The sequence below is a fragment of the Athene noctua genome, chromosome 1 (genome assembly GCF_965140245.1).
Source record: "Athene noctua chromosome 1, bAthNoc1.hap1.1, whole genome shotgun sequence".
NCBI lineage: Eukaryota > Metazoa > Chordata > Aves > Strigiformes > Strigidae > Athene > Athene noctua.
This window is the reverse complement of record NC_134037.1, coordinates 264,852,052-264,878,029: the sequence shown is the minus strand read 5'-3', so window position 1 is coordinate 264,878,029 and position 25,978 is coordinate 264,852,052. Positions and strand designations below refer to the sequence as shown.

Sequence of the window (25,978 nt, the reverse complement as noted above, 5' to 3'; positions counted from 1 at the left end):
TTTTGAAACCAGGAGATGTTACAGCAGCGTTTCCCTTCGTGGGCTGATGGGTTTGTGTAACTTGGGGCCCTCTGGACAAGGGTCTGTTCGTAGTGTCGGGAGATAGAACAAACCACGCTGCTTCACTGCTTGTGCAAAGAACAGTTTCACGACTTTTGTGGTAGGAAAACATTAAATAACTGAGAATTGCTTTTAATCTTACGTAGTCTGCAAGGTACTTATAACCACTGCAGAAATGGCTCTGTGTGAGCTGTTCCAGCTCTGCTGCTTTCGGTCGGAGGGGCCCAAAGCAAAGGTCTGTACTGCTTTCCAGTTTCCCTTCTTGGTCACATTACTGGGGACCAGAGCTGATGTTTTAAGCTGTCAAAAATATTGGGAATGTGTGTCATTTAGTCAGGCCTGTCTTACAGAATCAAAAGTACTTGTCAAAAACTTGCCTGGGTTAATTAACCTCTTTGACTTGCTTACCATTAACTAAGGTTTTTGTTTCTGAAAATAGAAAAAAGCCATCAGCTTCATTGCCCAAACCCCTGAGAAACAACATAGCATGGCTTAAAAGCTCGCCAAACTCTTGGCATGTAAAGCACCTGAAAATTTAGTCTGTAGGAAGCACTTCTAGAGTTGAGGTGTTTTTCTTCCCTCACTAGCTTGTATATTAATGAATTTATTAATGTTGCAACATCCCTGGGAAATAGTTACACCAGGGACCTGGCTGCATTAAAGCACAATGAAGGGAGTAGTGAAACTTTTGTGTTTCTAACCATATTTTGACTTGTAAATCTGTTCCACATACTGTGGGCATGCTCAGACACCGCCAGCTAATGCTCCTGCCCTGTCTGCTCTATCTTTACAGACACACACCCCTGCCCCCCCAAGTCTCATTTTATCTCCCTTATCGGATAACCTTCATCACATTTCCTGGCTGATTCTAATGAGCTAAGAAGCAGCCATTTGAGTCTTAAATTACTCAGCATGATTCCAGTGCTCTGTCTGCCACGGTTTCCTTGCTCATATATTTGCATCACTCCAGAGCGTTGCTTCAGCAGTCTGTTTGTGGTTGCTTCTGGAAACCATGTAAGCTCTAAGCATGAATTTGTCACAGGATGCTCATATCTAAGCAACAGGCACTGGTTAGACTGGTGCAAGACCAGTGTGCTGGTTTGGGGTTCGACCCCCTCGGGAACCACCTGAAGGCCATTCTGCTAACGTGGCCTGGGCCAGTTACTCCTGGGCCAGGTGCTTTTTTCCGCCTGGCCTGTGAGCTGCACGATACCAGCAGGGACTGACCTTCTCCGGGAGTTTTTGTCCTGTCAGACAGTTCTGGCAGCAGAGCTGACACCCGGTTGGGCGGCTCGTGGCGTGCTCGGTGCTGCTGGGGGGGGTCCCCGCTGTCCCCATGGCCGGCGAGCCGGGCGGACGGGGGGTGAGGGCAGCAGGCAGAGTTCGTTTCCGATGTCTGCTCCTTGGTTGGGCTGGCTGAAGGTTTTCTGGCCCTGCCTGGAGTGTGAGTCCAAGGTGTCCGGAGCGATGAAAGGTGCGCAGAGGTCACCTCCGGCTCATCGCAGAGGTGATGCCCTGTGATTGCCTTCAGCAAACTCAGAAAGCTGGCTTGGATGGCAGTAGAGATGAGAAGTTGAGCTGCAGATTGGAAGAGAACTACCGTATTTAACTTCTGAGCTGCTCGTGTGCTAGCAATAAGTAGAATATCATTGGAAAATCCCTACAGTTTTCCAGTCCAGTGTCAGTTATGTCCTGATTTAAAATGTAAAAAAAAAATAAAATATACACACAGGTGCACACACCCCCCCTCTGTGACCCAGTCTTATGTGATCCTGAAGGGGCTCAAGTCTTAAAAACTTCTACTAAGTTCTCTGTGAAATACAGACTCAATGTTTTTAACTTGAGCTACCTCGCAGCTGGGGAGACAAAGCAGGTATTGCAGTGACTCGTCTGCTCACCAGCACCAGTGGTACCACGGTTAAAGCTGGAGAATCGCTGCTTTTAAACTGGTTTCTCAGTCATCTAAAACATCCCAGGCACAGGAAACTTTTCTCTGTATGATAACATCCTGAGGGAGAAGGGGAGGCAGGCAGAAGGAACAAAACTTTGTTGGTCGTGTGCGAAGTGGAAAGCTGAAGAATAGTTTAAGCTGAATGGCAGAACTCTGTAAACTTCAGGAGGGCGTCCCTAAACCGTGACTTCTCCTTCGCTTTAACTTGCGCTGTTACAACTCCGAAGAAAACGGGAGTAGGTTATAGATACTCATCCCTAAACTTAACGTGGAGTCTTGACACAAGCAAGGGAGTACTCCACCTCGTTTGCAGGTGATTGCTGAAACTTCCAATACTCTTTCTCGGGGAACTGTTGCACTGTGGTGGTGTCTGACGTGGCCTCTGCCTGTGTCCGCAGAGCCCGGAGGTGGAGCAGCTGGGCAAGGTGGTGGAACTGGACAGCGATATGGCAGACATCACCCAGGAGCCTCCCCAGGACTCTGCCGTGGAGGAGAGCGCAGTAGAGGAGCAGGAGGCAGTGCCTGCCTCCACTCACATCGCATCCACCATGGGGATTAACCCCCACGTCTTACAGGTGAGGCTTCTGCAGTTTCCCCTCCTTTTTGGAGAGGAACATCAGCCAGCAGCGTGCCCGGGGGCCAAGAAAGCCAACGGCCTCCTGGCTTGGATCAGCACCGGTGTGACCAGCAGGAGCAGGGAGGTGACAGTCCCCCTGTGCTCGGCACTGGGGGGGCCACACCTGGAGGTTGTGTCCAGGTTTGGGCACCTCAACCCGAGAGAGATCTGGAGGGGCTGGAGCGAGGGCAGAGGAGGGCAACGAGGCTGGGGAAGGGCTGGAGAATCAATCCTGTGAGGAGGCAGGGCAGGAGCTGGGAGTGTTCAGGGTGAGGAGGAGGAGGCTGAGGGGAGCCCTCATCCCTCTCTGCAGCTCCTGACAGGACATTGCAGAGAGGCTGGGGCTGGGCTCTGCTCCCAGGGGATCAGGGACAGGACAAGAGGGAACGGCTGGAAACTGCCACAGGGGAGGCTCAGGCTGGGCAGGAGGAGAAAATGTTTCCCAGCAAGAGTGGTCCGAGAGTGGAAGAGGCTGCCCAGGGAGGGGGGAGTCCCCATCCCTGGGGGGGTTTCAGGGCCGTTGGGATGAGCTGTGGGGGATGTGGGGCAGGGGAGAACTTCGTAGAGTCGGGCTGAGGGTTGGACTCGATGACCCCGAGGGGCTTTTCCAACCTGAAGGGTTTGGGCATTCTGTGACTCAGTAACGTTTATCACTAACTTCTCAGTTTGCCTCCCCAGATGCATTTATATCCAACTTGCACTAAACTATACATCACGCCTGTAGTGTGATTCAGACTTACTTCAGACTCCTGTGTGTCTGTGGTAAACCTTTACAGCCAAGAAAAGTTTAATGCAGGAATGAAAGTCATCTCAAGGCTAGTATTCAGGTTCCCAGATTCTGAACGGTGGGTAACATGATAAACTAAACTACTACCCAGCCAGGACCAGCTGAAGTACTGCCCTGCCTCAGGCCCAGCCATTGGCAACCAGGGTCATAGGATAACTGGGCCTGGTTGGGAGTTGGTGGTTTTATTTGGTGACAGGATGGTACCTGGAATGCCTGTGGTTTTGATTTGTAAGGAAAAAGTAGTGGAGTTATTACTTAAGCTGAAAAACAAGTAGATAGCGCTAAGATCTAAGAAAACATGATTATTTTAGGACTTCACACCCATCCTAACAAGTACTATGACACTGATTTAACGAGTAGTTTGTAGAAGGCTCATCAGCTGATGAGCTTGCCTTCGGTTCTCGACTGCATGCCTTCGCTGTTCCTTAAAATATCCTTAAAAAACGGTGGCATCGTTTGGTCACATGCAACACGTGGACGTTCTCCTGGTTGGGAAAGGAGCTGATGAGATCAGCTACCTGCTGCTGTGAGTGATCGACTGCTAACGTGCAGGCTTGGCTTCCTGCCTTTGTTTAGATTATGAAAGCTTCCTTGCTTGCTGATGATGATGACCTGGATTTGATCCTGGATACTTACGGTGAGAAGCAACCTGTGAAGACGGATACTTCTCAAGAGATCTGTTCGCCAAGGCTCCCTATTTCCAAATCACAAGGACAGAGAAGATACTCAGGTATTACGAGAAACCACATTTTGCTTGAAGAAAGAGTTAAATTCTGATATTAACAGGCAAAGTGCCATCACTGGCTGAACATATGGCAGAGCAGTTGGGTACTGGGCTGGGTTAGCTTTGGCCAGCAGCCAGGTGCCCACCCAGCCACTTTCAACCCTCCTCAACAGGATGGGGGAAGAAAACTGGATGACAAATGGGTTGAGATGAAAACAGGGAGATTGTTTTCCTTGTGACAGTAACTGGTAAGCAGTCTTGACTAAAATTAATTTGTTGCCAGTAAAAATAGTTTTGGGTAGTGAGGAACAGAGACAAAACAACACTTCCCTACCCAGCCCCCCGCCCTTTCCCAGGCTCAACTTCCCTGTGTCCTTCCTGACTCCTTGATCTCCTCCTGCCCACTCCAGGGGGTGGCAGGGATGGGGAAGGGGGGCTGTGGCCAGTCCATAGCAGCTCCTTTCTGCCACTTCTCTTTCCCCACACTTTTTGTCCCTGTTCCAGCAGGAACTCTCCCAAGGGCTGTGGGGGCAATACCTGCTCCGATGCCTGGAGCACCTCCTTCCCTCCTTCTCTGACCTTGGTGCTTCCATGCCTGTTTTCTATTGTTTTTTTCCCTGCCTGTGTGGCACTTTCTGCCCTTGAAGATCTCACAGAGGCACGACCAGCTTTGCAGATTGGTTCAGAGGTACCACAAATTCCCCTGATGGCTCAGCTGTGGCCTGCGGTGGGTCTGGTGTGGACACCAGCTGTGTCCAGCACAAGGCAGCCTCTGGCCTGTTCTCACCCCTGTGGCCCCCCTACTACAAAACCTCGCCATTTACACCCAGTACATCCCCCAACTGGTGATGTCAGTAGGAATAATACCTCTTACAGTGAGTATGGAGTTGCTTCCTGAATTAAATGGGCAGACCTGAGATGTCTCTGTGGGGACAGTTTCAGCTCGGTTCCTGTTAGTAGCAAACAGCATCTGCTTTCCCCAACAGATGCTTCTGTTCTACTGGTTTAACTACACCAGTATCCGTTAGATTAGTCCCTTCTTTGGAAACTGCAGGTTTTAGGGTGAGGCTGTGCTGTTCTTGGTGTAATACCACATGCTTATGTTTGGATAATGCAAAGCAGGCTGTGCATGGTGGGCTTTGCAGTTCTCAGTACTGCAAATAATCGTGCTTAGCTGTGTGTTACCATCACAAACCACGGCAGATGTTTTCCCTGGCTGCTCAAGAAGTACTGAAATATCTTTGAAATACCAGAAATGTACTGAAAAGCGAGTACCCCCATCGCTTTAAACGTTCTTCCTGCTTCTTCCCTCTAGTTGGTGGGCTGCTGCAGTCCAAATTTGCAAACATCATTTTCCAGTCACCGAGTGCTACTCTGCAAGATTTGAAGGGAGCGAGGACTTTGAGCAGCCCCCCCACTGCCCCTTGGTCGGCCATTTCTCCGTTGGCGCCCGCGTTCCCCGTGCCGCCAGCGGTGCCCGAGGTACAGATGAAAACTGTTGGTGTCCGCAGGCAGCAGGGGCTGGTACCCCTGGAGAAGTCCATCACCTACAGAAAGGGGAAGCTGCTGATGGACATGGCGCTCTTCATGGGGCGCTCGTTTCGTGTCGGTTGGGGACCCAACTGGACTCTTGTCAATTGTGGAGATCGGCTGAGTAGATCAAGTGAAATGGAAGATCTTCAGTGTGAGTCGGTGGAATATGGATTAATGCCAGCGCCTGTTGTTCCAAAATCGTGAGTAGTAGTTTCCTTCAGGATCATTCTGACATACTCTGTTTCTGACAGGATTGTAGGTCGATAATCCTGCTGATTTTCAGAAATGGTGCAAGATATGTGACCAGCAGGAGCAGGGAGGTGACAGTCCCCCTGTGCTCGGCACTGGGGGAGCCACACCTGGAGGTTGTGTCCAGGTTTGGGCACCTCAATCCCAGAGAGATCTGGAGGGGCTGGAGCGAGGGCAGAGGAGGGCAACGAGGCTGGGGAAGGGCTGGAGAATCAATCCTGTGAGGAGGCAGGGCAGGAGCTGGGAGTGTTCAGTGTGAGGAGGAGGAGGCTGAGGGGAGCCCTCATCCCTCTCTGCAGCTCCTGACAGGACATTGCAGAGAGGCTGGGGCTGGGCTCTGCTCCCAGGGGATCAGGGACAGGACAAGAGGGAACGGCTGGAAACTGCCCCAGGGGAGGCTCAGGCTGGGCAGGAGGAGAAAATGTTTCCCAGCAAGAGTGGTCCGAGAGTGGAAGAGGCTGCCCAGGGAGGGGGGAGTCCCCATCCCTGGGGGGGTTTCAGGGCCGTTGGGATGAGCTGTGGGGGATGTGGGGTAGGGGAGAACTTTGTAGAGTCGGGCTGAGGGTTGGACTCGATGATCCCGAGGGGCTTTTCCAACCTGAAGGATTCAGTGATTCTAAGATCATGTTAGCCATGGAGATTTCCTTCAGGTTGCTACTTTACAAAAATTCTGTATCTCAAAGACCTGGAATATCAGTGTAGTCATTTTCTTAACAAGGCAATAGCAGCATCCTCCAGCAAAATGTTAAAGTCCAAAATTGTCCAGGAAACATCTAATCTGCCACTGATTCTCCCTGTGAATATCTGCCTTAGCTAAGAAATTGCTCGTTGAGCATCTGAATTCTCAGACACCTTCAATTCTGCTTGTCTGTAAAGCAGCACATGGACCTTCCCTGGGCTGTCCAACTCCTACCTAAACTGGGCTGGACTGTAACTATAGATGTTCTGCCATTTCAGTCTTCCAGAAAGTTTGTTGGGTCGATGTTCTCCAGCATACCTGGTTTGCTGGCAGACTGAGGCACTCACAAACGCACTGGGCTGTGGTAAGGTGTGCTAACTGCCTTTTGAGAGCTTGAAGCACTGGGTGGAATGAAGTTATTTGCCAAAGTCTGATTTTTTGTTTTTTTTCTAGTCCTGGACTGCGTAGGCAGGTTTCTTGTACGTCGCTGTTGAGCTTGGATCAGGCTGTCGTTGTGTTAATTAGGACAGGCTGTGCAGTGCAGCCGCTCTGTGATGGCTGCAGCTCACCGGCGTGGAGAGCAGTTCAGAACATGACTACCTGTTTTGATGATTTTTTTTTTTTCTCCAGACTCTCAGAATCCTCTTTCAAGGTTCACGTGGAGAAGCTGAGCTTAGAACAACGGAAGACGGACAGATACAGAGAGCTCTACCTCATCCCTCTGGAGATAAAGCTGAAACACAGCACTGTCCACATGGATGAGCACTGTCCTCTCCTGGCACCCAACCCAGGAGTTTCTGCCATCCACAGCTACGCTGACTGGGTTAGGAAGGCAGCCGAGGATCCCGCTGGGACCGAGAGTGAGTATGGAATAACTGGTTTCACAATGGGGATAATCTGGAGCAGTGCCCACTTCGGATGAACTCCAAGTTGCATCTGAGTGGTAAAATGGGAATAAAAGAGAAAAACTGACTGTACCTCAGCGTTCTTTCTGAAAGCATAAACATGGTTGGTGGCATTTGTGGGGCTCGCTGACTTCCTGCATGGACTGGTGACAGTGGGATAGCCTTTAAGATACCCTACACGGTTACGGTCGTCATCTTCCATGAGTCCTGTCTAAATATTCTTCTGTACGTTTTCCCTCCCGATGACTGTCCTGACAGCTGTTGTGAAACACTGGTGCTTGGCGTGGACTTTATGTGAAGCAATTTGGGGGAACTTGAAGGAGTTAGAAGCCAGCTTAGAGGAGCCCAGCGAATACGTCCTGGCCCTGGAGCGCAGGAAAGCCTTCTCTCGCTGGCTCTCGGAGACGGCGGCGGCACGCATTGAGGAGGAGCTCTCTCTGTCCCGCCACGGCAATCACGTAGAGGCTGTGTTCAGCTGCCTTACTGGGAAGAGAATCGGTGAAGCTTGCAGGCTGGCGCAGCAGTCGGGTGAGATGCTGAAATCTCTTGGTTTTCTGGGGGAGGGAGACACATCAAGAGAGTTTCCCTCGTCAGACAGCGGTTAAGGGGGGGCTCTCCGCTTCCTGCCTGAGTCACGCTTACCTGTCAGCTCTCCTCAAGTTAGGGAGCCATGCTCTATTGCATTTGGAACTGCTTTTTTTGCCTAGTGTCTCCTTTGGATGGTATTTAATTTGCTGTTATTCTTGAAGTAGCTCAAACATGAAGCTACTTCATGTTTGTTTTAAAACTGTACATTTCCAGAGCCTAATGGCTACTTGCATCTTGGTCTTTAATGTCAACTTCTCTGTTCATTTGTCTCCTTTGGGGAGTCTGTCCTTCCCATTCCTTTGCCTTCCCCTCACCCTGTCCCCATTCTAGTAGGTGCTTAGTGCTTGATTTGATAAGAAATGGTGTACAGAACCCAGTGGTGCAGCTGCAGGCTGCTGGGAGGCTGCCCCACGACTCGGGAAGGGGTAGCTGTGGCCCTGCTCGGTGGGAGGATTTGCCTGACATGCTGCTGTCTCCTGCGCAGGCGACCACAGGCTTGCTCTGCTCCTGGCCCAGCTGGCTGGTAGCCAGCCCCTCCGGGACCTCCTCACCATGCAGCTGGTGGACTGGCACAGGCTGCAGGCGGACTGCTTCATCCAGGAGGAGAGGCTGCGGATCTTCGCCCTGCTTGCCGGGAAGCCGGTGAGTTCTGTCACTTGGCTGTTCTGTCTTCCCCCTCCTGACAGCAGCACGCTCGAGCTCTGACGCTCCAGCACAGCACGTGCTACACACCAGGAAGGGGTGTTTTTCTTATTAAATAACCTCATGCTGTTTCATGCCTGGTATGTATTGACCATCATGCCATAAGTGTGACTAAACTTGGCGATTTGTTTCTTCAGGTGTGGCATTTATCAGAGAGAGTGTCAGTCAACGTGTGCTCGCTGCTGGACTGGAAGCGTTGCATGGCTGTCCACCTCTGGTACCTGCTTCCTCCCACAGCTTCCATTTCCAAAGCACTTGCCATGTACGAGTCGGCATTTCAGGTAGGTCGGTCATGCCTGGGTGAAGCTGGGGATCTTACTCAGTGCCACCGACTGTCCCGTGCTGCCCCAAGACCTCTGTGAGCAGCCAGGGATCGCTGCGGAGGTGCCAAGCGTGGAACTGCGTTCGGGTTCGTTATTTCACTTGTCACAGCTTTAGATTGTTCCCTGGCTTCAGGAATGAGCTTTTCAGCAGCACAGTTTGATAGGAATGCTCCTGCCCCTGCTGCAACTGGGAGGAGAGCACTGAGGTTGAACTTGCTGGTAATTCACTCAAGCAGCTTGGGCCCTGCTCTGCAGGGGCGCTTCAGGGTGTTCCGGTAGTGACTTAATGTGAAGCAACTTATATGAGCCAGAGTGTGCCCAGGGGCCAAGGAGGGCAACGGCATCCTGGCTTGTGTCAGCACTGGCGTGGCCAGCAGGGCCAGGGAAGGGATCTGAGCCCTGGGCTCGGCACTGGGGAGGCCGCCCCTCGATTCCTGGGTTCAGTTCTGGGCCCCTCACCCCAAAAAGGCCATTGAATGACTCGAGCGTGGCCAGAGAAGGGCAACGGAGCTGGGGCAGGGTCTGGAGCACAGGTCTGCTGGGGAGCGGCTGGGGGAACTGGGGGGGTTCAGTCTGGAGCAGAGGAGGCTGAGGGGAGACCTCCTGGCCCTCTGCAACTCCCTGCCAGGAGGGGGCAGAGAGGGGGGTGAGTCTCTGGAGCCAAGGCCCCAGCGCCAGGCCCCGAGGGAATGGCCTCAAGCTGCCCAGGGCAGGGTCAGGCTGGCTCTGAGGAAGGATTTCTGTGCAGAAGGGGCTGTTGGGCGTTGGAATGGGCTGCCCAGGGCAGGGGGGAGTCCCCGGGATCCCTGGAGGGGTTGAAGAGTCGGGCTGAGCCAGCGCTGAGGGATCTGGGGGAGTTGGGAACGGTCAGGGGGAGGGTCATGGTGGGGCTGGAGGAGCTGCAAGGGATTTTCCAACCCGGATCATTCTGGGATTCTGTGAAGCACATCTCCCACTGATGGCTGTTGCCAGGTGTTTGACAGCAAGACAAAACTAAGAAGGTGGGCAGCAACCAGCAGCGGGGATGCCGCTGGGACTGGGTAGCCAGTCAGTTTTCCTGGTGTGATGATTAATACTTATCTTCCTGAGTTCTAAACCGGCCCTTGCCCTGTTTGTTGCCCTCGCTGTTTCTGCAGCCCAAGTGGAAGCTGTCCCCCAGGCTGCATGCATTATGCAAAGCTTTGTTTGTTGCTGTAGATCTGTCAGCCTCTCTGTACAGAAAGACAAAGGGTTCTGTTGAAAAAAGGGTTTAATCATTTAACTAAAGGTAGTTCAGCCCTTGATCTGTAATGCCTAAAGGTAGGCCAAGCACAGCATCGAGTCTCGTGACTTCTCATTGATGCGTGCTGAATGCTGCAGGGATGTTCAGGGTTCTCTTTGCAGGTAGTGTGCCAGTAATAACGTGTTCATCTCTTCGAAATACCAAGCTTTAGTTTTGTCATCACTTGAACTGAAGATAATTCTGCTAGGGTAGAACGTGGGGGTGGCCTCACTGCAGCTCCATGATGTGGAGGAAAAGCAGCTCCGGCTCGTTTTCAGAACTCCCCGTAGGAGCGTTGAGAAGGAAACCAGCAGGATGTGGAGTGCTCTTCCAAACCCACATCTGTGAAAATGCCAAGAGGATTTCAGTGCCCCCCCGACTGGTTAGATGGTGTGAAAGGCAACCGTTGTGCAGTTCAGTGCCCTGGAAAACGGTTCTTGTCGCCTCGGCGCGTTCCGTGCCGCCCGCTGGGGCTCTCCAGGCTCTGCTTAGCCCCAGCGGCAGCGGAAGCTTGCCGGGCTGCGCCGTGCTTCCATCCCTCAGCTCACGGGGGGGGTTCCAGCTGTTAAATCATTCAGGAAACGTGTTGCGTGTATGGGTTTGCAGACTATACCTCCACACGGCAGCTTTCAAGAGCTCAGTGGGGGGTGAAACGAAGCCTGCTGAAGCATTCTGGGGTTAGTTTTTTTCTTTTTAGGGTTCATGTTAGCAAGTTTTAACTGCACGTGCAGCAGGGTGCACCACTTCGGAGCAGAAAGCCTGCTGCTGAGCCTGCCGAGCTGGGTGGGATTCAGATCTGTCCAGAGCGCTGGCTTTAACCTTCCTCTTCAAATGATTTCTTTAGAACACAACAGAGAGCGAAAAATACGCCTGCTGTCCTCTGCCTCCTTACCTAGAGGATTCTGGTTGTGTAATTGAAGATGACGATAATGCAGGAAGACCTTTGAGAGACGTCTGTTTCCATTTGTTAAAACTCTACAGTGACAGGTAAATGGGTAAATAGTTCAAAAACTACTTAGAAAAGTCCTGATCAGTCAGTGACTTGTTGAATTCACAATCCAGGGGCATGAAATCAGCTTCACTGTTTACCAAACCACTTGCAGTAGTCAAAATTCTGCCTTGTGTGGACACCGGTGGTGACGCTGTCACTGCTGGTGATGGTACAGATGAGGAAGCTTAAGCTTTGGAGCGTTTGTGGGGTTATTACGTGTTTTGTGCGTCTGAAGAGCGCCGTAATCTTGCTTCACTGTAGTTGCCTTTGAGGTATTGAGAAATCTGCAAGAAGAACACATACAAAAGAAAAGATTGTGACAGTCTGGCTGCAGACTTAAGAGCAAAAGGATTTTAGCATTTGCTTCTCTCTTCTTGAAAAAAAACAAGCAAACAACCCAAACCCTCACATAAATCACATACATGGAATAATTGGAGGTGGGTGAAGGGCAAGAACTAAGCAGCACCGATTTCTGATTTTATGTGGACATGAGTAGCTCTTGTTTACAAATCTGTTTCCCTGCAGGCACTATGATCTTGACCAACTGCTCGATCCCAGGAGCGTAACCTCTGACCCTCTGGACTATCGCCTCAGCTGGCACCTGTGGGAGGTGCTCAGGGCCCTGAATTACACCCATCTCTTCAAGCAGAGCCAGGGCGTGCTCAACGCCAGCTACGCCGCCCAGCTGGAGAGCGAGGGCCTCTGGGAATGGGCTGTCTTCATCCTGCTGCACGAGCCTCACACCCCGTGAGTAACAGATTGTATTTTCCTCTAAAATCGTGCGATCGCTGGTTTCTGGACCTGCTGTGTGTACCGTAACTGTCACAGCTTCTCTCGCCTTAAACTGGAACTGCGCGGCTGGAGAGCTTCATGCCATGAGTGAACATTGTGTGCTAGGATTACAAAGGGGCACGGATAATCCTGCTCAGTTAAATGTCTTGGCAGATGTTAAATCGGGTTGTACTGTAATGACTGCAACTCCTGAGCTGTGTCACAGAAGCAGTTCTTGTCGGGCTGATACCTGGTGGCCGCGTGGCTCGTCTCTGGCTCAGCAAGCTCCCCACGTTCAGGGGCTTGTCCTGAAAACATCATTAATGCAAAATGCTGTCACAGTTTCCACTGGAGCTGAACAGGAGGCAGTGTGTTTGAGAGGAGAGCTTGGGAATCACCAAAACACACATTTGGCTTGTGCTGTGAAATAGAGACTTCACAAAGAATTGTTTTAAACTTGTAAATCATACATCTTCTGTGGAGAGGTGCCTCCTGCTGTTAATGTTTACCGCCACCATTAACACATCGAGACAGAATTTTTTCCAACCAATAACTTCAAGTCGAGCCTGTATATTACTCCTAGGGGCTTGGCTTCTACTTAGATGATTTTAAGCTTACAATGTTTAAGATCTTACAAAACACTAGTGATGGCTTTTCTTAGTGGTTAACCCGTACTGAAGGAACTCAGCTGATTTTAGAGCTTTCCTTAACGTCCTACAGCGGGGCTGTTGGCGGGCCAGCGAGGCTGGCGCTTGCTACGCCCGTGCCTCCACCGTGGCCAAACAGTCCAGTGCAGCCCTCAGCTGCTGCTATCGAATTGTCTTCTGACGGAGGGGGGTGAAGGATTGCTTGCTGGAGTAACGCCTCGTCCTCTCCTCCGCAGCACGCGGGAGAAGGCGGTGCGGGAGCTCCTAACCCGGCACTGCGCGCTCGCCGAGACCCCCGAGTCCTGGGCCAAGGAGACCTTCCTGACACAAAGGCTCTGCGTCCCCCCGGAGTGGATCCATGAAGCAAAGGCGGTTCGAGCGAGGATGGAGGGCGACAAGCATAAAGAAGCCCTCTTCTTGTTCAAGGCTGGGCACTGGAACCAGTGTCACAAGCTGGTTGTCAGGCACTTAGCCTCAGGTGGGTCTGCTCTCCTGTCCTCCGAGCAGCGCACACAGCCGCAGCCAGAGCAAACGTCACTGGGTGTTCACTGACGGGAAGGGGTAGGGCTGTGCTGCTAGCAAGGGGGTTCCACAACAGCTCTCGCTTGATGTCTGGAGTGATAACTCCCTGCCAGGAGGGGGCAGAGAGGGGGGATGAGTCTCTGGAGCCAAGGCCCCAGCGCCAGGCCCCGAGGGAATGGCCTCAAGCTGCCCAGGGCAGGGTCAGGCTGGCTCTGAGGAAGGATTTCTGTGCAGAAGGGGCTGTTGGGCGTTGGAATGGGCTGCCCAGGGCAGGGGGGAGTCCCCGGGATCCCTGGGGGGGTTGAAGAGTCGGGCTGAGCCAGCGCTGAGGGATCTGGGGGAGTTGGGAACGGTCAGGGGGAGGGTCGTGGTGGGGCTGGAGGAGCTGCAGGGGCTTTTCCAACCCAGATGATTTTGGGTTTCTGTAATTCTGTGATGGTTCTTTGCTGTAGCCACATGAGAAGGGCTCAGCCTCTGCACATCCCCCTTCCTGGGCCAGAGGTGCCTCAGGGAGCGAGGGCAGCGGTGGCGTTCCTGCAGCCCCCATCCCGTGGGTGCCCCTGCTCCAGGGAACAGGGTGCCCTTACACTGGTGTGGTCAGGGAGTTACAAAACTACCCGAGAGTGCAGTCCCTCCGTTAGTTTTTCTTTAACAATGACTTGTAAGAAACTTTTCTGCTCTGTTACTGACGTGCTTGTTCTCTAGATGCTATTATTAATGAAAACTACAAGTACCTGAAAGGATTCCTGGAGGACCTTGCTCTTCCGGAGCGTAGTGCACTCATCCAGGACTGGGAGGTGGCAGGGCTGGTCTACCTGGATTACATCCGTGTTATTGAGATGCTTGATAGGATTCAGCAGGTAACAAACTTAAAAGGGTGGGGTTTTGGTTTTGTGGTGGTTTTTTTTCCTACAGTTTGGAAGCTCACAGAGAGACTTGCTTTTGAAACAGCCTTTTACTGGCTGCTCAGTGCCAACGTTAGCGTTTCCCTTTGGCAGATGCTAGCGAGCAGAATATGGTGCATCTCTGAAAAGACAGAGATTTGGTAGATGTGGTCCAAATCAGGTCTGGGCTCTGCCCCGCAAACGTGCTCTCTGGAGCATGATGGGTTAGTGAGGGAGAAGCAGCACGATCACCTGGTAACTAGCTACCTAGCGGGGAGTCTGCCTGTCAGTCCCCTCTAGTTCAGTGCCAGGCTCCCCATTTCCCCCCCTCCGGGTGGTAACTTTAAGCAGGGATTAGTGTAGACTGTCTTCTCTTGGATAGATTTGGCTCAGAGCGTGCTCGGCCGTCCGCCTGCGGTTCTGCTGAACCTCTGGGTGACGCAGAGGCTGATTTTTCTTCTTTGCTTCCAGCTGGATTGTTCCACCTACGACCTGGAGCGGTTACATACCAAAGTGACGTCGCTGTGCAACAGGATAGAGCAGATCCAGTGCCGCAGCGCCAAGGACCGCCTGGCTCAGTCGGGTACGATGACACGGGGACACCGATAGCCCCCTGGGGACGCTGGTTTTACAGCCTCGCCCCACCGCTGCGGGCTGTCGGTGTGGCTGTTCCTCCGCCTGTGGGATGGGGAGGCTGCGGGTGGGGAGGGGAGCCGGGGCTTGCTCCAGCACTTGCCCTGCATGCAGCTCTGCCAGGAAAGCTCCTGTCCTGGCTCCCGAGGAATTTCCCCTTGCATCGCTGCTAAATTCACCCCAAAAAAGTCTGCCAGGCGAGCTCCTGTCCTCGCTCAGGAGCAATCTCCCCTTGAATTACTGCTGAATTCACCCCAAATTCTGCAAAAAAAGAACAACCCCCTGACACACTCACTCCTGTGCTGGCTCCTGCAGACTTTCCCCTCGAATCGCTGCTGAGTGCACCCCAGACCCTGCGGTACCCCAAACCGAGCTGTGCCGCGCCGCCGACGCTCCCTTTTTCTCCCTTTTCTCCCCGCAGACATGGCCAAACGCGTGGCCAACCTGCTGCGCGTGGTGCTGAGCCTGCAGCCCCTGGCCGAGGCCGCCCCGGACCCCCAGCGCGTGCCCCTGCGCCTGCTGGCCCCCCACATCGGGCGCTTGCCCATGCCCGAGGACTACGCCTTGGAGGAGCTGCGCGGCCTCACCCAGTCCTACCTGCGCGAGCTGACCACGCGCTGAGGGCCCGTCCTTCCGCCGTCCTTCCTCCGAGGGACAGGGTGTGGGGCTTTCACCTTGTCCGCAGGACGAACCACCGAGTCTCTGCCCGCACAGGTTTTTCTGTTGAAGTTTTCAAAAAAAAAAAGTTGATTCCGTGGGCTGACACAGGAGTTCATTATTATTTTGTGTGTCACCTGGGGGAGCGGTGAGAGGCGTTGGACCTTCCTGCCCGGCGCCGTGCCCCCCCCTTCTAGAACCAACAAAGCCCGTTTTGCCCATCCTGCCTGCCCCGAGCTGCTACCTGGGGAGGGGCAGGTCCTTCCCCTCCCGCCGTCGCGGCGCCGAGGACGTTTCGATGAATTCTGGGATGGTTCCGAGGGCAGGTGGCCCCGCGCCCTGCACCCCACCTGGCTCTAAGCGGGGCGTTAAGCGGGGCTTTGTGGTGAAAATGCGCCGGGGGGTGGGGGGGAGCGTGCCGAGGGAGTAAAAATCCCCTTCAGCAGCGTCTTTTCCTCTTGGTAAGTGGGGAACGTGCAACCGCCTTTCGCTTCTCCGTCTCCCAAAGCGAAGCGACACCCCCCCGGCCCTGCCGCGCTCTGGGGCTCCGGGTTTCTGCTGGGAGGGGGCAAACTGTGCGCCCAAAGTGGGGAAAAAACCCCACACCAAAACCGATCACACCCCCCCAGCCCCCCAACTCCCTGGGCACTGAGCGGAGCCCCCGTCTCCCCCACGAACCCCCGGCTCCCTCCCCGAGCTCCGCTGGGTCCAGCCTCTACTCTTGCTCTGTTTAGAAACTGAATATTTTTGGAAGAAGGAGAAGAGGAAGAAAAAAAAGAAAGAAACCAAACGTGTCTCGGTCTGCTCTGATTTCAGGGTTACTGCGGCGGCCCCTCCTGCCACGGCTCGCAGTAGCCAGCGGCTTCCAGCCCGCCTGCTGCTGCTTTGCGTTGGCTCACCGAAGGTCTCGATGCATGGGGGTTATGTAAAGGTTTTTATTAAAAAAAAATTATTAATAAATGATCTAGATTATTTTCCTGTCTTTTTGAAAACAATAAATAAAATGTTTATAGTATTCCCACTGTTTCCTTTGCTTTTTACGTAGGTTTTCTGGTTGGGAGCCCCGTGGCTGCGTCTCGTCGTGGCTCTTACTGGTTAGACTGGGCCTAAGCAGACTTAAGGGAGGGCCTGAGCCTGGAAGACCCTTCGGGAAGGCTGCAGCGCTGTGGAAGACCAGCGGGAAGAAAAGCGGAGGAGGACGGGGGGAGCCGGTGGGGAGCTGCAGCCGGGTGCTGGGCACCTCCTGCGGCGTGAGGGAGAGGAGGGTGGGGTGAAGGCCGAGGGGGTGCGGAGAGGGGAAGGCCCTGGCTTGGAACAGGGATTTCTGGAGAGGGGAGGGATGAGCGGGGGGCCGGCGTCGTGGCAAAGGGCGGGAAGCGCTTTTCTGTGCGAGGCCGAAGGGCTTCGCCAAGGCTGGAAGCGGCGTGTCCAAAGCCGGGTTACACAAACCACAGACGATTATCCTCGGCTGGGCACAGATCCGCACCCCAGGGTGGGGGGATAGCGGGTGCCCGCCCCTGGCTTCTGCAGAGGGGGCTGGGGGGCTCCTGCTCCCCAGTGAGGGGCACGAGCAGCCGTAAAACCAGCAGCAGTTGGTGCCCCCTGGGCGCTGCACGTGCCCCCGGCGCGGTGCGGGGAGCCGGGGCAGCCGGCTGCGCCTCTTGCGTTACCCTCATCGCGTCCCTGCAACCCCAGCTGCCGCCCTGGGCAGAGGCCGGGACCCGGCGCTGGGGATGAATAATTCACCGGCGGGAAACAAAACCTCCAGCCTTAAAACCGATCGGCGCCCTGCTTGGCGTCTGCTGCCGGGGACCGCTGTGGGAAAGGTGCCAGGGAGGGGCCGGGGGCAGCGGGAGCCGGCGGCCTCCCGCAGGGCCGGAGCTGGGGCGACGCTCCGGCACCTCTGCGGCAGGGACCTCTGCCACTTGCTGCTGCGTCTCCTTGGGCGCGTCCCTTAACCTCCCGGGATTTTGCTCTCAATGGGAACACTCTTCCCTTTCCTCGCTCTTTAACCAAGGCCGGAGACCGGGATGTCCGGCACCGCGGTCCCCCCGCCCCGGGCCCCCCCGCGCCCACCCTGGGCTCTTCCCACCAGCCCTGCACGGCTGATCGCTGCACAGAGATCGTCGCTCCCTGGGGGGGGCCGTGCCCCCCCGCGCTGTCCCAGCCCTGACGTCACCCCGGCGCTCGCAGGCAGCACGGGCACCCCCCCGTGTCCCCCGAGACCTGCGCGGGGCGGGAACGCGGCGGGATGGAGCCCGGAGCTGGCCCCCTGCTCACCCTCTGCCTCGCCGGCTGCCTCCTGGCCCCGGGTAAGCAGCGGAGGGGCAGTGAGGGGCGCTGACACCCCCCCACCCCCCCCGGCCCCGGGGAGAGGGTCCCCTGAGCCCTGCGAGCAGCGGCAGCCCCGCACGTCGGGCAGCCCTGGGTGGGGGACGGCGTCGGTGGAGTTGGGGGGCTCGGGCTGGTGGCGAGGAGGGACGGGGGTCCCCGTGTGCTCCCCCGGCCGCACTCAGCTGGTTCCTGGGGGTGCCTGGGGAGGGCTCTGGCTGCACCCCCGCCTGCAGCCCCTCCAGCCCCACTCTGGGTCCCCGCAGGCTGTTGGGGGGCTCAGGGCAGATTCGCCTACAAGTTGCTCCACGACCTCTTTGCCAACTACTCCAGCGCCCTGCGGCCCGTGGAGGACACAGAGCGGGCGCTCAGCGTCACCCTCCAGGTCACCCTCTCCCAGATCATCGACATGGTGAGTGGCACCAGCGCCGGCGGCCCGGCCCAGCCAAACCGGGACCGGCCCCGTCGCACTCCTGGCCACGGCTTAGCTGGGCTCTGCTCTTCCCCAGCGGGTCCTGCTCATCCCTCGAAACGAGCCAGGACCCCCCAAAACCAGCCCAGCTGCCCCCGGGTCAGCTCAGACCACCTGAAGACAGCTCAGGCCCCCCAAAACCAGCACAGCCCCCGGCAGCGTGAGGTTGGATGAGGGATGGGGGGTTCAGTCTGGAGCAGAGGAGGCTGAGGGGAGACCTCCTGGCCCTCTGCAACTCCCTGCCAGGAGGGGGCAGAGAGGGGGGATGAGTCTCTGGAGCCAAGGCCCCAGCGCCAGGCCCCGAGGGAATGGCCTCAAGCTGCCCAGGGCAGGGTCAGGCTGGCTCTGAGGAAGGATTTCTGTGCAGAAGGGGCTGTTGGGCGTTGGAATGGGCTGCCCAGGGCAGGGGGGAGTCCCCGGGATCCCTGGAGGGGTTGAAGAGTCGGGCTGAGCCAGCGCTGAGGGATCTGGGGGAGTTGGGAACGGTCAGGGGGAGGGTCATGGTGGCACTGGAGGAGCTGCAGGGGCTTTTCCAACCCGGATCACTCTGGGGTGCTGTGACTCAGATCGCTCCCACCCCCCCACAAGCAGCACCCTGGAAGGCAGCTCAGCTCCCCCAGAACCCTCGCAGTGTTGGGGGCTGAGGGGGGGGTGGCACCAGGGTCTGTCCCCGCACGCACCCACTGCCCTCGGCAGGACGAGAGGAACCAGGTCCTCACCACCTACCTGTGGGTGCGCCAGGCCTGGCTGGACGCCCACCTCGCCTGGGACGAGGACACCTACGGCGGCATCGACAGCATCCGCATCCCCAGCAGCTACGTCTGGCGGCCGGACGTCATCCTCTACAACAAGTGGGTTGTGCTGGACACCCCCCCACACACAACGGCTCCCGGAGCTGGGGGGGCTCTGGCTGGGACTGGGGAGGGGCTGCGTGGGAGATATTTCCAACCTTGGGCCCCCGGGGCGTTCCCGGTGTGGGTGACGAGGGCGGGGGGGGGCCGGCACCCCCGAGCCCACACTTTTGGGGGCAGGGTGATGCGGGGAGGGGACACGGCGTCGGGGGCAGGTGATCGGCCCTGCAAAGCCCCGGCCCACGTGGGGCTCGGGGCCACCTCGGCCCTATGGCCGTCCCGCCCCCAGCGCCGACGACCGCTTCGGCGGCTCAATGGAGACCAACGTGGTGCTGCGCTCCGACGGGCTCATCATGTGGGACTGGCCCGCCATCACCAAGAGCTCCTGCAAGGTGGACGTCTCCTACTTCCCCTTCGACCGGCAGCGCTGCCGCCTCACCTTCGGCTCCTGGACCTACAATGGGAACCAGATCGACCTCCACAACCGCCTGGACACTGCGGACCTGACGGATTTCGTGGAGAATGTGGAGTGGGAGGTGCTGGGCATGCCGGCCACGAGGAACGTCATCACCTATGGCTGCTGCTCCGAGCCCTACCCCGACGTCACCTACACCCTGCTCCTCCGCCGCCGTGCCTCCTTCTACATCTTCAACCTGCTCCTGCCCTGCATCATGGTCTCCTTCCTGGCGCCGCTCGGCTTCTACCTGCCGGCTGACTCGGGGGAGAAGGTCTCGCTGGGGGTGACGGTGCTGCTGGCCCTCACCGTCTTCCAGCTGCTGGTGGCAGAGAGCATGCCACCCTCGGAGAGCGTCCCGCTCATCGGTGAGCCTCGACGGCAGCCAGAACCCTCCCGCGGGACCCGCGGGGGGGTGGGTGGGCAGCACCCATGCCAGGGGAGGGGAGGGTGGGGCTCTCCACCCCTTCGCGGCATCACCGTCCGTTGCCCACGCAGGGAAGTATTACATCGCCACCATGACCATGATCACGGCCTCAACCGCGCTGACCATCTTCATCATGAACGTCCACCACTGTGGCCCGGGGGCCCGGCCCGTGCCCCCCTGGGCCAGGCGGCTCATCCTGCACCACATGGCCCGGCTCTGCTGCGTCTACGAGGTGGGCGAGAGCTGCAAGAGCCCCCGGCGGGCGCTGGGCGAGCGGGAGGATGGAGGGGACGCTGCAGGGCTGGGGGAGAGCCCCGGCCGGGGGGAAGTGGGTGCTGAGGCCAGAGCCTGTCCCCGAGACCGCTGCCTGTGCCACCACGATGGGCTGCTGACGAACGTTGGCTACATCGCCGGCTGCTTCCGACGCCACCGAGCTGCACAGCGCCGCACCGGCGAGTGGAAGAAGGTGGCCAAGGTGATGGACCGCTTCTTCATGTGGGTCTTCTTCCTCATGGTCTTCCTCATGAGCGTGCTGGTGCTGGGCCGAGCTGCCTGATGGCCCCCTGGACCCATCGCCCTGATGCACCCACTGCCCACAGCCCCCCGCCCGCTCCAGGGACAATGGTGGCCATGGGTGTGTCCTGAGAGCGGCTCATCCCGACACCTGGCCCCCCACAGCTGCAGGGTGGGAGCTCCAGCCGCACCAGGCAAGAGGAACCTGACAGCGGGAGCCCCACCCCAGCCAGGGCCACATCGTCCCATTCCACCCCCCGCCTGAGAAACCCAACAAAACCCAAACTAAATAAACCCTGGAGGGTGACCTGGCTCTCCTGCCTGGGGTGGGGAGGTTCTGGGGGGGTGACCCTCCTGTCCATGGGGCCGTGCCCGGCCCTTGCGGCCCCATCTGCAGCTCTGCAGCAGGGGGCGGGGGAGCAGAGCCTTTGCCCCGGGGATTGGTGCAGCTCGCGGGGGTCTCCTGTCTCCCCAGAATGAAGCCCTGTGGAGCCCCGAGCTGCAGCTGCTGCTCCCAGGGCTGCTCGTCCCTGTCCGGCCCCTCTCTGTGTCCCCCCGGCATCTGCTGCCCTGCCCAGCCAGGGAGGGGCTCCACTGCATGGTACTGGGGGGCACATGGCTGGTGGGGACATCCTCGGGGGGTCGGCCCACGGCCCGCAGCCCCCGGGGCCTGTTCTGGAGGGGGCAGGAGGCAGGAGCAGGGTGCAGGCAGGCACAGTCCCTGCCTGCTCTGGCAGGAGCGGCTCTGGGCCAAGCAAACGTCCCCGTCGTGGTGCTTACGGACACGGGGCCGCACAGAGGGGACAAATCCCGGGGGAGCTCGGAGCCAGCACCTGGGGGAGACCTGGCAGAGGAGGGGGGGTCAGCAAGGGACCCAAAGGGGAGGTTTGGCAAAGGGACGGGGGAGAAGGGGCATCGAGGGCTGGGTGGAAGAACCACGGCACCAGGGATGGAGAGATGATAATTTAATTTTTGAAGCCAGCAAGTGGGGTCGCCCCAGGGAGGTTCCCAGCCCTACACCCCCCGTCTGCTGTCTCTGGGGTGCCCGTTGCTCCCCTGGGACCAGCCTTGCCACCGCCGGGGATACCGAAAAAGCCGGTGGAGGAAGAACTCTCTGGGACCCAGAATCAGAGGATCAGAAGGCAGGATTCTTTACTGCAGCGCTGGGTGCACGGGGGATCTCTCTGCCTAGCGTGCACACCCAGGCCCCTTCGCTTACATCTGAAATGCAGGTACCTTCTCCATATTCATAGGGCTGCACAGTACAAACATACATACAGATAACCCGAGTGGGGTTTAGTTCAAAGGGCCTGTGCCAGCAGAACTGGAATGTTTCTGTCATCTTTGCGCATTGCCTCCTGCTGGTCGTCTTTGGGGGTCGTCAGGAGGAAGGCCAGTAGTCTTCCTCATCACCTCCTCCCCAGTTTCGACATTGCCAAGCCTGAGAAACAGTTTGTTTTGGCTGTCCAGCTTGTTACCCCCTTTTCTAAAAAATGTTGTGCATCCTTTGGCCTCGGCTCAGTCAGTTGGGTCAAAAAATGCCCATTATCTTCTGTTGACATGGTTTCACCTCCTCTGGCCTTGAGCCTCTGTCTCTGTTTTTGTGGGCCTGGGTCTGTGTTCCCAAAGCTCAACATTCCTTTGACTGAACAGATAATTCTTAAACCTAGTATCATCACTTTATTAATCCTGTGCTTAATTTCTCAATGTTTCTCTATCACGGGGTCTTGGGGGATCATCAGAAGCAGCAGCAGGACTGCAAGCCCTCTTGCCACCAGGCCTTGAGATACCTCCAGAGCCGGGCGCAGCCCTCCTGCAGGCACCGTCCCAGCCTGCATGGCCCCGGGGATGCCCGGCCACCCGTCCTGCCTGCGGGCACCCGCTGCTGGGGACTGGGCTGTGCCGGGCTGCTGCTGCCCAGAGCCCCGGGGCTGGTGCTGCCCAGGTGCACGGGGCTGCTGCTTCTTGTTTCTGTGGGGCCCCTCATGTCCATCTCCTTGGGGCTGCTACTTTCCAGCCCCACGGGGCTGCTGCTGCCCTTGTTTGCGCAGCTGCTCGTGTCCTGTGCCACGTTCTTGCTTGTCTTGTCCCCATCCATATCCTTGTCTCTCTCCAGGACCCCCCCCGGCACCTCCACTCTCTCCCCATAGAGCCAGATTTTGTGTCCCGGCTGCCGCAGCTTTGCCTCCACCTCCGTGACGGTGGGGGGCTTGTAGGGTACCCTGGGGAGGGTCCCATTGCTGCCTGCTGTCGTCACAAGGCGCTGATCGTCCTTGGAGGACTGGGCAGGTCCCGAGGGGTTTTGCACCACCTGCTCCCTCATGGCAGCAGGCCCACGCTCTGGGATGTAGAAGAAGCTGTCGCTGGAGGAAATGGAGGCCCTCGTCGAGGCAGGGCCCACAGAGTGTGTCCGATGTAGCGGGTACAGGCGCTCCATGGGTGGGACACAGAAGAAGCTGTCCAAGGAATCGGAGCTGCTTATCGAGGGGGTGTCCAAGGCATACATCATCCCAGGTAGCTGCCACAGGTCCTCCATGCTCGGCGCCTTCGCCCTGGCCCTGCAGAGGAGCAGAGGTAAGTGAACCTGCCGCAGCCCGGCCCCTCCGGCGGGACGGGCAGGGCACGGGCTGAGGGGCTGGGGCAGGATCTGGGGGTCTCCCCCGGCACTTGCCCTGTCTCCAGGGTCGGTGCAGGCTCCTTCATCCCTCTCCCTGTCGGTGGAGAAGCCGCCGAGTAAGGAGAAGGCCTTTTCTCAGGGCTGCCGTGGGGTGTCCGCCGTTTGCAGGGTGCTTGGGGCCGGACCCGCTCACCACTTGGCTTCTGCGTCTGGGCCTTGGCTCTCCTTCGGGAACGTTTCACTGCTGTCCTCATCCCCTGCAAAACCCCAAGAGCTGGGTGAGATGGGAGCAGCTCTCAGGCCCACACCACGGTCCCCCACAACACCCCTCGACATCCCACCCCCCGGCATGGTGCAGTGTCACCTACCCAGAACCTCTTAACCCTCGACATGGCGTTGGTCAGGAAGACCAGCACGTTGAGCATCAGTAGCGGGAGCCTCTGGCCCAGGCTGGGCCTGTTGCCACCCGCCATGATTGTGGCCCCAGCGCGGCTGCGGCCTTTTATACTGGGGCACGTGGGCGGAGCCCCCTTTGTGACATCACAGCACGGGTCCCCTGCCACGCCCTTCCCCCTGCGAGGGTCTCTGGTGGGTTTGGGGTGCATCAGGGTGCAAGGCAGGGGTGCAGACGGGGCATCAAGGGCTGGGTGGAAGAACCACGGCACCAGGGACGGAGAAATGATAATTTAATTTTTGAAGCCAGCAAGTGGGGTCGCCCCAGGGAGGTTCCCAGCCCTACACCCCCTTCTGCTGTCTCTGGGGTGCCCGTTGCTCCCCTGGGACCACAGTTTTCAACTCGGGTTTGGGGAAGCAGCAGCAGCAGGACCGCAAGCCCTGTTGCCACCAGGCCTTGAGATACCGCCAGAGCCGGGCGCAGCCCTCCTGCAGGCACCGTCCCAGCCTGCACGGCCCCGGGGACGCCCGGCCACCCGTCCTGCCTGCGGGCACCCGCTGCTGGGGACTGGGCTGTGCCGGGCTGCTGCCGCCCAGGTGCCTTGGGTCCCCGCTTGTGTCCTTCTCCATGGGGCTGCTCTTCTCCAGCCCCACTGGGTCTGCTGCCAACTGACTTTTTGTAGCTGCTTGTGTCTTGTGTCATGTTCTTGCTCTCTCCTCGTCCTCATCTGCAGCCTCATCTCTCTCCAGTAGCCCCCATGGCAGCTCCACTCTCTGCCCACTGAGCCCACTTTGGCTCCTGGCTGCCGCAGCTTCGCCTCCACCTCCGTGCAGGTGGGGGGCTGGTAGAGCACCTTGGGGAGGGTCCCACCGCACCCCGACGTTGCGACCAGTCCCTGATCATCCTCGAGGGACTGGGCGGGTCCCAAGCGCTTTTACTTGCCATGGCTGCAGGCTCACGCTCTGCGATGTAGAGGAAGCTGTCGTGGGAGGAGACGCATCTGCAGGTCAAGGTGGGGTCCCATGAAATATAATATCCCGGGTAGCTGCCACAGGCCCTCCGTGCTCGGCGCCTTCGCCCTGGCCCTGCAGAGGAGCAGGGGTAAGTGAACCTGCCGCAGCCCGGCCCCTCCGGCGGGACGGGCAGGGCACGGGCTGAGGGGCTGGGGCAGGAGCTGGGGGTCTCCCCCGGCACTCGCCCTGTCTCCAGGGTCGGCACAGGCTCCTTCATCCCTCTGTGCTTCAGTAGATTCGTTGCCCGGGAAGGAGGCGGGGTGAGCTCAGGGCTGCTGGGGGGTGTCAGCCGTTTACAGGGTGCTCGGGGCTGGGACCGCTCAGCGCTCGGCTTCTCCGTCTGGGCCTTTGTTTTCTCTTTCTGTTGTTTTGCCTTTCTCCTCATCCCCTGCAGGACCCCAAGAGCTGGGTGAGACAGGAGCATCTCCCAGCCCCGCACCACAACCCCCACAGCCCCCCACAACACCCCATGCCACCCCGCCCCCCAGCTCGGCGCGGTGCGGCGTCACCTACCCAGAACCTCCTGGCCCCCGACATGGCCTCGCTCAGGATGAGCAGCAGCCTGAGCAGCAGCATCGGAAGTGTCTGCTCCCGGGTGGGCTTGTTGTCACCCGCCACGGCTGTGGCCCCAGCGCGGCTGCGGCCTTTTATATTGGGGCAGGCAGGTGGAGCCCCCTTTGCGACACCCGGCAGCGCCCCCCTGCCACGCCCTTCCCCCTGCGAGGCCTCAGGAGCCACGTAGGGACCTTCACGGGACCATCTTTGTGCCCCTTCCCGGTGGGGGGGTAGCGACTAGCAGGGCATTGCCCGCCGATCCCTCTGCGCCTCCAGACTTGCCCTTTCCTGACGAGCCCTGGCTGAAGGAACGGCCGCACCCGCTCTGGCTGAGGGGCCTCCGACTCTTGTGCTGTTGGAGAATGGCTTCAAGAACAAGGAGATGGCAGCATGGAAAAACTGTTTAGAGATTAAATACAGGGTGATTTGTTACGTCTACGCAAAATAGATATTGCTTGAGTTGCTCAGCTACTATCTCCTGCCTGGAACTGAAGCTGCCCCCCTACCTGCGAGAATGCGTATGTCAGCAAAAGATTACTCCAAGAACCCACCCAGACTGGCTCAGCGGTTTGGCCCGGACCCAGGGCGCGACGGAGGCTGCGCAGGACTTCAGGGTGAAAAGGTCAGCAGTGAGGAAGGGGAGAAACTTCCTCTCCACGACCACCGACCCTCCCTTCACGCCCCCTGCCCAGGACATTGAGAGCTCATTGCGCAGGCGTAAAAGGGAGGAGACCTAATTACAATAAGAAGCGAAGATAGGCGGAGATAGAACATAAATATGTATAGGCGTTCTATGTATATGCAATTCTCAGTGGATATAAGGATGTAAGCCAACAGAATAAAGCTGAAGCTTGCTCTGTCATTCACA

At 57.5% G+C, this 25,978-nt stretch overlaps 2 protein-coding genes across 2 annotated transcripts in view; both read left to right on the top strand.

Annotated features, from left to right (window-relative positions):
- Nucleotides 1-16,573, top strand: part of LOC141966758 (nuclear pore complex protein Nup98-Nup96-like) — a 42,955-nt gene extending 26,382 nt beyond the window's left edge. Inside the window, exons 21-33 of the mRNA XM_074919840.1 lie at nt 2,410-2,586; nt 3,991-4,144; nt 5,454-5,871; nt 7,230-7,459; nt 7,763-8,032; nt 8,577-8,734; nt 8,932-9,075; nt 11,223-11,365; nt 11,895-12,116; nt 13,024-13,265; nt 14,015-14,169; nt 14,665-14,776; nt 15,248-16,573. Of these exons, the coding sequence (XP_074775941.1) occupies nt 2,410-2,586; nt 3,991-4,144; nt 5,454-5,871; nt 7,230-7,459; nt 7,763-8,032; nt 8,577-8,734; nt 8,932-9,075; nt 11,223-11,365; nt 11,895-12,116; nt 13,024-13,265; nt 14,015-14,169; nt 14,665-14,776; nt 15,248-15,447 (2,625 nt within the window). The 3' untranslated portion in view covers nt 15,448-16,573. The remainder of the gene's footprint in view (nt 1-2,409; nt 2,587-3,990; nt 4,145-5,453; nt 5,872-7,229; nt 7,460-7,762; nt 8,033-8,576; nt 8,735-8,931; nt 9,076-11,222; nt 11,366-11,894; nt 12,117-13,023; nt 13,266-14,014; nt 14,170-14,664; nt 14,777-15,247) is intronic.
- Nucleotides 16,574-19,040: 2,467 nt separating this feature from the next.
- Nucleotides 19,041-20,848, top strand: CHRNA10 (cholinergic receptor nicotinic alpha 10 subunit). Its single transcript, XM_074919850.1, has 3 exons — nt 19,041-19,137; nt 19,563-19,959; nt 20,090-20,848. Exons 2-3 carry the CDS (start codon nt 19,683-19,685, stop codon nt 20,572-20,574), a joined length of 762 nt encoding a protein of 253 aa, XP_074775951.1. The 5' UTR covers nt 19,041-19,137; nt 19,563-19,682; the 3' UTR covers nt 20,575-20,848.
- The last annotated feature ends 5,130 nt before the right edge of the window (nt 20,849-25,978 follow it).

What these genes read in the sequence shown, in the direction of transcription:
- CHRNA10 (XM_074919850.1), top strand. Translation starts at nt 19,683, where the DNA reads ATGCCGGCCACGAGGAACGTCATCACCTATGGCTGCTGCTCCGAGCCC. An exon ending in GGAGAGCGTCCCGCTCATCG is followed by an intron (nt 19,960 to 20,089) that starts GTGAGCCTCGAC and finishes TTGCCCACGCAG; the next exon opens with GGAAGTATTACATCGCCACC.